Source organism: Clytia hemisphaerica, unplaced genomic scaffold (assembly GCF_902728285.1).
Source record: "Clytia hemisphaerica strain Z4C2 unplaced genomic scaffold, Clytia hemisphaerica genome assembly, whole genome shotgun sequence".
Classification (NCBI taxonomy): domain Eukaryota; kingdom Metazoa; phylum Cnidaria; class Hydrozoa; order Leptothecata; family Clytiidae; genus Clytia; species Clytia hemisphaerica.
In genome coordinates this window covers 587,012-596,306 of record NW_027104529.1, presented here as the reverse complement: position 1 = coordinate 596,306, position 9,295 = coordinate 587,012, and the positions used below count along the sequence as shown (strand labels likewise).

The following is a 9,295-nucleotide window of genomic DNA, read 5'->3' as shown; positions in this document are numbered from 1 at the left end:
CAAACTATCTACACTTCTTTAACCAGGACAGCGATCGGTCGAATCATTCTGTCATTTTCTGTAACATAAACGTTTCTTCCATCATAATGAACTTTCGTTTTTGACATATCCAGTCTATTCATAAACATGGCTTTGATTCTTTTCCCATTATAATTAAATGTTTCTGCGAAACTTTCAGCTGTTTCCCAATTTGGTGATGAATAGATTCCTTCCCCATACTGTTGTCGTTCGCTACAACTGACGTCGTATCCCCCAGCAATGATCTTTTCAATCGTCTTATGATCTTTTGGACCATGGTATGAAATAGCCCATTCCCCAGGCAATGAACACTTCTCATTTACCCTTTCGCCTGGTCCAAACCAAACGTCGTTGACATATTTTCCTTTGATGTTCAGGGCGTATTTATTCCAACCATTTGGGCGGTTGAAGACATAACCACCTCTGGTGAATCCCGTTTCTTTGTCTTTGCCATATTGATGGTCGTACCTGGAGTCAGTAGCGCTTTCTGGAATGAAATCTAGACGTTCTAGATTAACCATTTTCACCTCTTCAAAATCTGTATTTTTTTTCGACCTGTGTATATAAACCTTCTTATCCAGATAAATCTCCAACAGCAAAAGGTCTTTGTGAAGCCAAATGAGGTTTAAATACCACCTAATTTTAAAGGGAATTTCTATATAGCCTGGTGATGTAATGTTACAAAGCAAGAGAAACAATTTGATTGGATTAAAATAACTTTCATAAACAAACACGAAAACAACCGTAAAAATTTGTTTGTTACAAATTACCCTCACAAGTATTGTACATTCAGTGAATACTGATTGGCTCTCACAAAACATTACGTCAGCGTAACTTCCCCTGAATTGGAAAGAGCCTTTTACATTTCTCAGAATTGTATTCATAAATATGCTGATGTTTACAATAACATTATGAAGTCCTTTTGGAAATTCCCCGAAGGGATTGAAGGGGAATTCCTTGTAGAATTCGATCGTCTTTTTTGAAAATAAAATCTACATAGTAATAAAGCTATCCAACTGTTTACGTTATTTTTCAGAGAAATTAGACTCGTGTAGAGTAAGGAAAGAGAACAGAAAGAGAAATTCAACCAAACTGCTTTTAAAAATCCAAGAATGTGGCAGAGAAGCATGGGTGTTGGTTTCAGTAGAAATGGTAAGTCTTTTCTCTTTTCTGACCCGGTGGACAATTTGTCAATTTGGGTCTTGCATACTTATCATTTCAACTCGGGAGGGGGCACTCGTATGGTCTGACCCACGGCATCTTTCGCCCTTAAGGGCAGTTTTTCGAGACCCTTGAAATGCACTGAAAGGGTGATACTTTTGATACCCCCATTCTGATTTGTTTTTCACATTGAGTCGACATCTCAAGCTCATTTTCTATCCCAATAGAAAACAAATTGGCAGATTTGAGGGCTCAAGCCACTTGGTTGCTTATAAAAAATGTGTACTGGATACTTTTATCTTTTCAGAGAGTCCAACTTCGATGTATGGAGGTAAGGGAGATTCAGGTCAAAGAAATGAAAACGAAGATTTGAGTGAAGCAAAAAGACTTCTCCGGGCAGCTGATCACCAATTTTGTAAGTTATACACCTAGTACCTATAGGTCCTCTAGCAAATGTGATGGTTTACATTTTCTACGGTATTATAGAATTTATGGCAATATCCTGTGTTGTTCATTGAGAAAAACAAATGCAACGAGTTTTCAACATTCGACGTCAATCCTTCCATGAACCTTTATGAACATATTTTACATACACGCTTTTTTTTATAAGAGTGGTGTAAATCCATTTCATCATAGATATTCTTAAATTTTTTGGGAAAATCATCCTAAAATATTTTTACAGCACACCTAGGTTAGGATCCTAATTCATACTAGATTTAACATTTAGTACATACGTCTCAAGCATAAAATGGCATTTTTGTAAAAGGAGTGAGCCTAACTTGGGGATAATTGATAATTTATAATTGAAAATGCTCTTAAAATGGCATTCTTAGCTTTAGTAGCAAAATTCCATGATGGTGATATTCTTAGCATATTCTTAGTTTTTTGGCCATTTTCATCATGGGCATTCTTATAAAGTGTATTCTTATAAAAAAAGCGTTTACGCTTTTAGTGGAGAACTCCTCTAACTTTTCTATTGAGCTGGATTTCATTGTGTATTAATTCTCATGGAGAAAACAAGTCCATATTCCAAAAATTGTATACATGAAATGGCATGGCTGGTTCAATGTACTTCAACTTAGAATTCGCTTTTATCTTCATTCTTTCAGTCGAATTCACAATAAACTGTACATAGCATTTCTCGAATTTTTTATAGGTAATGGGAAACTGTTTGACATTCATAGAAATTCAACTTTCGTTTTCAACCAATTTGCTCACCAAAGTCAAAACCAAAAACGATACGAACATTTAGGAAAGGTATATTCTTTTATCAAACCAAATTTGTTTGATTTTATCCTTTAATATGCTACACGTGTTTTTATAAGAACAAACTACATAAGAACATAAGGCTTCGATGGCTGAAATATTAAGAACAAGTTCAGAACATATTAAGGCTTTACAGACCTTAAAATACCCAATTTCTTAGGAAAGTGGACAACGAAACTCAAAAAATGGCGAAAATAAGAACATTTTAAGAACATTTTTAGGCTTAAAACTCAAAAATTTAAGAACATCCGAAGGCTTCAAAAAATTTGGATGTTCTTATAAAAAAACGTGTACCCCAAGAACGAAATAGGCCGTCAAGGTTGCTCAATCAATTTCAAACGTTCATTGATACCTTTGAGTTGTAGAAACTTCCACAAAAAAAAATTCGCGATTTTCGTGAATTTTGACAAATCCATGAAAGTTAATCTCGCGAAAATTTTTGACCAATTTTGCTCCACATCCGTGTCAATCCAATGTGAAAAAGCTTGTAAAATAAAACTGATGAGTAGGCAAACGATATCACTTATTTAAAAAAAAAACCTTTAAAGGGGCAAACATTCACCAGCTTATTTTTGTGTTATCGGGCAATGAAATCACACCGGGAACAGGTAAATATTGATTTCTGATTGTTTTTTAGATCATCGAGAAGTATGTTTATGGTTTACTGCAAGACAAATCGAACACTGGTCTGCAGTTGGTTAAAAGATATCTACCAGTATGAAGAGCTACATTGAATATTTCTTTACGGGAGGGTTTAAACTTTATTGAAAAAATTCATTATTTCCCTTCCTGGCTTTAGTTTGAAGCCAGTTAAAGCCAGCATATTATGTTATAAGTAAGTTAGCGATCGCAGTTGACGATGGCCCGAAGACATCGTAGCAAGACGGGTATATTCTATCCGATTTGTCGTTGGAGATATGGCCGGGTATAGCTGATTCTAGATTCTGAAGGCGCACCCCTGTGTTACAGACCCGCTGGGATCCAAGCTCCACTGGAAAATTTGACAAAAATTTAGTTCCCGGTAGGAGAATACCCTTTCAGCCCCAACTCGAAATTTAATGTTTACAAATTGCACTCCAAAACTATCCTACTGGATTTTTTTAACCTCGGAACAGTAGAATTTCTATCCCCATTGGGATTTCAAATTGGAATTTTTATCCCCACTGAGGAAAAAGGTTCCACCGGGGCTGTGAGACAGGGGTGTGAAAGTAGAATATCCACTGGATATAATTACCAGCTTCATTAGATTTTTATGTCTCCAGAGTAGAACTGATGTAAAAGATCTTTACCAATTTCTCGGTTTCTCCGATGGGGAAATTCAATTGTTCTAAAAATTGAATAAAATATTGTCAAACCAGACGAACCCTCAATATTTAATTCCTTTGGTTTTTAGCTTTCCAGTTCATTGGGTCTATCAAACGATTTCATTTTCCATACAAAAGACATTGAGAGATATGAAAAGATCTTGATTTTAATGCATGGTAGTGGTGTAGTCAGAGCTGGCCAATGGTCAAGAAAATTGATCATGAATGTATCTGTAGACGCAGGTTCAATGTTACCGTATGTTAGGAAAGCTCACCAATATGGTTACGGTGTTGTGGTGGTGAATATCAATCAACCATATGATCACCGTTCGTCGGTAATTACATTTTCTTTTGTATTGATTACATGAAACTTGCTCCTAAAACATCCCCTTCTCACAGACCCGATGGAACCCTTCCCATTGCAAAAATTGGCTAACGTCCCCAGTGGAAAATTAAACTCCCATTTTTGTCCCCACTGAAAATAATCTAATAAACCAATCCTCACTGCAAAATATTTTGCTATTTCTCCCGTCCCCACTGACTTTTGTGACTTGAAAGCAAAAGAATTAAAATGCCCAGCCATAAAAAATATGAAAATATCAATCCCCATCGAATTTCATTCCGTTATTCTTATCCCCACTGGCTGAAAAAATCCTACCCGGTCTGTGAGAAGTGGGTGTTCCTAAAGGTCTGGGCCACTTGAAACATATAGAGACATTTAAAAAGTATCTGGATATTAAAGATTATTATTATCAGATTATTTTCCAGCCGTTCTTCATCACGTCATCGTCAAAAATTTTACGGTGATACTATTACTTTTTCGAAAATTTCTTCCACAATCTTAGATCTGCCCCAATATTGATTAATTACTCCCTAGGAAAACCAAGCTTATACACAACGTTGTTTTAACGTCTATGTAGCGTTTCATACGTTTTATGGACGTTAAATGAACGCTGTTTGGACGTTACGTACCACCAGAGCTACAATCAAAAGCCCGGGGGGGGCACTCAAGGTAAATGACCTACCAGACGTTCGGCCCTTAAGGGTAGGTTTTTCATAGTTCAGCTAGTGCACTGTAAGGGTAGGAAATTACAAAACTGCACTGAACTGCACTGTAAGGGTAGGAAATTGTGATAAAAGGCCAATTTTTTGGTAAAATTGGCACAAAATTGGTCAATTTTGGAGAAAAAATTCCACATTTTCTTGGGAAATTGCAAAAATTTTCGCCCTTACGGGCGAGAAATTTTGAAAAAGTGCACTGTAAGGGTATGATTTTTCGTGGAAATTCACTGCACTGTAAGGGTCCGATTTTAGAAGCCAAATTTTGGGCCGAACGTATGGTCGTTTTCAGATCGAGTGCCCCCCCCCCCGGGATCAAAAGTCATAATATTTGAGAAAACAGGAAAATTCCCACGAAAGTAGTACCTTAGGATCTGAGGAATAGTCCAATAGGGCTCAGAATATAGCCTGTTAGTCTATTAAACCCCACCCGAATTGAAATATTCGATTAAATTTATCAATTTGCCCAAATGCGAATTTGCCCGAACTTTAAATTGCTGAAAACGAGGAAATCAAAAAAAGCGAGCTAAGGGACAGGGTTCGAGTCTGATTTACAATATTTTCTTTCTAATCCTTTCTTTCAGATGTTTCGTTCACCAGAAGATCACTTCAATTATATTTGGAAAAACCTGATCGAGAAAATTCCCCATGCACCGGTTGCTATAGTGACACACAGTTTTGGTGGATCTGTGGTTATGAATGCAGTATGTGTTTGCTTTATAACCAAAGATCAAATTCTTAAGATATAGTCATTTACATTTAAAGTGGCAAAAAGTGTCGTCTAAAACAGATATTCCAATAATGAAGACCATAATTCATTTTTCTTACTATAAGTTTCGCCCGGGGGGGTACTACCCTTGTCGACCGACGGGGGTGCTCCGCTGAGGTTCGAAAAATGGACCCTACGTGGGACTCGAAATTTGCGAAAAAAGTGACCCTGAATGGGGCTGAAATTCCAAAATTTTCTCAAATTTTCTACTTTTTCCCCAAATTTTCCAAAAAAAAGGCACCCTACGAGGGACTGATTTTTCTATTTTGGTGTTTTTGCGACCCTACCGGGGACTCGTGGAGGTTAGAAAAGGTACCCTGACCAGCGGAGCATCCCCGTAACCCATCTTGCCCTAGTACCCCCCCCCCCCCCCGGGAAGTTTCGAAAAAATTGAAAGTTTCGTCATTTTGTACTCGTGATGTTTTTCTCACTTTTCTTAGTGGTCCAGCCAGTAGTTATTCATCGGAGAGTAATTATCAATCAGTCTTCAAAGTGTGAGGAGACTAGGTTCGAGTTTACCAAGAAGGAATGACGTCAAAATGTGTGAAGACGTTGCATTGACATTCTTACAGACAACGAATGTTGACGTCATTTCCTTGTAAATCCATTAGCAATCCTTCAGAAGCCTACTGCGCAGCCAAGGTTTGATTAAGGGACAACATTATGTTATAAACATCACTTCTTTCTTTTTGTTGTTAACAGGCGAAGAATATTCCATCCTTCATGCGAAGAACGTTTGCAGTAGCGTTGACTGATTGTTGGGTTTCTGACTCACTTGTTCTTCGTGATTGGCTACAAACAGTACGTAGTATATTTCATACCACTTGACATGTCAGCGGCCGTAATACAATGGTAGAACATCCTGCTACGGTGCGTTATGTCGTGGGTTCAACCTCCAGCCTGGATCATACAAAATACTTCGTACTTAGTACTAAAATAGTACTTGATGCCTCTCTGCTTGATGCTCATCAATTATGCTCATCGATAGAGGGTTAGTGGAGCAATCCAGGGAGAAAGAGTGGCGTCCTCCCCTACCACAAAAAGGGATACAAGTGGCTCTTCGTGGTTAAGAGATTGCATTATTTAGGTGTGCAACGGACTTCCCGCATATTTCTATATTTCTCCTTTTTCTAGAAAGTATGCAATTGGGTGACAAGTCCTCTTCCTCTTGGTCAAAACTTTCAAAGATCACATCATGGTTCACACTGTAAAACAGTCTCCGGAGGTACGTGATAAAAAACCCTTTTTTTCCTCCAGCTCAGTTTAAATAAATGACGAGCTGTTTGAGCGAAGACCTAGATACGATCGATGGGAGTCTTTACATCTAGAAACCGTTTTGGTTTCGGTGGCTATAAAATTACCAATTATACATGTTCCCGATTTAGATTTCCGTTTTGGGTGTACCCCATATATACTCAATGATAAAAACAAGAGTCAGATACTATCAATGAGTCATTCCTGTCCTTCTTTCTTTACACGAAGGCCTATTACATAATCACCAATAAAATTGAATTTTTCTTAAAGGAACAACAGTTCATGAAGAAACACCTTGGAAAGCTTTCGAAGATGTTTGGAAGTTCATCCATCAAAAAGAGAAGGGGCCCTATCAACAGAACTCTTCCAAAGCATGGCCCAACGCGCACGACCATCGAGATGAAAGAGTTGGTAGGGTGCCCGATAGAAAGATGGCAAACAAAAGACCAGCAAGTCTTGACCGTAAGGGAGCAACGCAGAAGACAGAGCATAAACGTTCATCAAGTGTGAACAGAAGGAATGAAACTCAACGATCATCGAGTAAAGATAGAAATAAACTCAATCCAGCTCATTATTCCAATCAAGCACAGTCAGAGAAGAAACACAAAGAAGAAAGAGTAGGTAGAGCTACCAATCGCAACCAATTTAATGGAAAATCACACCTGAAGCATTCGACAAGTCTTGATAGCCTAAATATTGGTGCAGCTTACAATAGAAACCACTTAACATTTTTTGATGGGGAAAGCGCTCAACAAACAAACTCAACAAAACGATCTCCCAGCATCGAAAGAAAGACTTCTTCACAAGTGTCAACGAAGCTTAAACGATTCTCAAGTCATGAAAATCTTTCCTACTTGTCTGCAACAAACCAGACGTCGCTTCGAGCTTCAACAAAAAAGGGTTTTCCACCTACTTGGGGTCCATTGCAAATATTTAGTAGTGGAAAAAAACAAATTCAGAAAAAACAAGTAAAGCCAAAGAGACAACCTTTAAGACCACCATATGCAACAGATGTTTAAAACACTCTAGAAAAACTAGCTCGAATAAAACCTTGTAACCACGAGGATGGTTCAACCCAACCCAAGTTTAATTAGAGCCCGGAGGTTTAGGGAGGAATCTTAAACTCTTCTGAAGGAAGAAAAAAATGGAGACCTAAATTTAGCGCCGCACTCTTTGTTTTCCCATTGTAAATATAAATTGGCGTATTTTACTTTCAATCTTGCGTTTGTGTGAAAACCATGCGTTTTGGGTGAGAGAAATAAGTGGTTACTTTTCCTATCCAAGAGTTTCCACTCGAGCTCCTTCGAAGCTTTAAACTCAAGCTACAGTTATATAAACTATTGTCTTATTGTGAGCTGTTCCGTGGACAGTTGGTGAATACCTGACATAAAATGTAAATAGTTTGAAAGAAATTATATGTTACTTCTTGATTACCCAAGTAGTTCAGATTTGTGTTTTTACCGAAAGGTTTTTTGTCTTGAAATATTTTTTCAATTTTTTAAATATTTTTATCGCTTAAATTAAATAAGAAAGTAAAACAAAGATATAAATACTTGTAATGGGCTATTTCATAAAAATAACCTCCCTCTCCGTTTGAGGAGCTCATTTTTGAAATGTCAACCCCTGAGGCTGGACTTAAAATAATATTGGTGACCGTCATCCGAACGACCCTGCCTGGAAACCTGCCGACACTAAAGCTAAAGGTTTTATTGTCATTCAAAGAAGAATTTTTGTTCTTCAAATCAGAACCTTTTATGTTGTGTTCTTACCTTAAAGGAATAATCAGATGGTTTGGGATATTTAGATTACAGAAACCTTCTGTGGTCTACTTTAGGCGTACAAACTTTCGCGAGCAGAAACTTTCGGGAGGACGAAAAATCGCGAAATTCACGACATTTACTTTCGCAAATTTAACGGAAAAATATTTTTCGCGAGCATAAACTTTCGCGAAGCAAGACATAAAATTGAGAATTTTCACATGAAAAAATGGCTTAGAGAGACAAATACTTCTTGGAATTGGCTTGAAACATTTGTCCTTTGACTTATTAGTCTTTGAGCAGGCTAAAAAGTGCCATAAAAGTTACTTTTTATTATCAAAGTTTAAAGTTTTACAGATTTTCTATTTTGTCAAGAATTTTTCGCGAGTATAAACTCTCGCATATGGCCCTTCCTAGAATTTTTAAAGACATTTACTTTCGCGAAAAGGGCCAAAATTCGCGAAAATCGCGAAAGTTTCTGCTCGCAAAAGTTTGTACGCCTAACTAAATCGACATATCACAATTTTGAAATTTCTGAAAATGGGTTCTTACGTGGTTCTTACGTTGAAGTTCTATTGTTTTCATCCTAAAAGCCAAAAACTTGTAACTTAAATATCTCGACTTTGGAAAATAATTAGGCAAAAAATATTTTGAGATTTTGCTCAGGACAATAGAAAGATCCCACATGCCAAATATTCCAATGATTG

General features: G+C 37.3%; 2 protein-coding genes across 2 annotated transcripts; one reads left to right on the top strand and one right to left on the bottom strand.

Annotated features, from left to right (window-relative positions):
* Positions 1 to 8: 8 nt before the first annotated feature.
* Positions 9 to 539, bottom strand: LOC136822194 (uncharacterized). Its single transcript, XM_067078437.1, has one exon. It carries the CDS (start codon positions 537 to 539, stop codon positions 9 to 11), a length of 531 nt encoding a protein of 176 aa, XP_066934538.1.
* Positions 540 to 1,047: 508 nt separating this feature from the next.
* On the top strand, positions 1,048 to 7,992 carry LOC136822245 (cotranscriptional regulator ARB2A homolog). Its single transcript, XM_067078489.1, has 9 exons — positions 1,048 to 1,170; positions 1,487 to 1,594; positions 2,336 to 2,436; positions 3,083 to 3,160; positions 3,839 to 4,084; positions 5,393 to 5,512; positions 6,280 to 6,378; positions 6,712 to 6,802; positions 7,102 to 7,992. The coding sequence occupies exons 1-9, from the start codon at positions 1,131 to 1,133 to the stop codon at positions 7,848 to 7,850; spliced, it is 1,632 nt and encodes a 543-aa protein (XP_066934590.1). The 5' UTR covers positions 1,048 to 1,130; the 3' UTR covers positions 7,851 to 7,992.
* Positions 7,993 to 9,295: the final 1,303 nt, after the last annotated feature.

What these genes read in the sequence shown, in the direction of transcription:
- LOC136822245 (XM_067078489.1), top strand. Translation starts at nt 1,131, where the DNA reads ATGTGGCAGAGAAGCATGGGTGTTGGTTTCAGTAGAAATG. An exon ending in GATACGAACATTTAGGAAAG is followed by an intron (nt 2,437 to 3,082) that starts GTATATTCTTTT and finishes ATTGTTTTTTAG; the next exon opens with ATCATCGAGAAGTATGTTTA. An exon ending in GATCTGTGGTTATGAATGCA is followed by an intron (nt 5,513 to 6,279) that starts GTATGTGTTTGC and finishes TGTTGTTAACAG; the next exon opens with GCGAAGAATATTCCATCCTT.
- LOC136822194 (XM_067078437.1), bottom strand. Translation starts at nt 539, where the DNA reads ATGGTTAATCTAGAACGTCTAGATTTCATTCCAGAAAGCGCTACTGAC.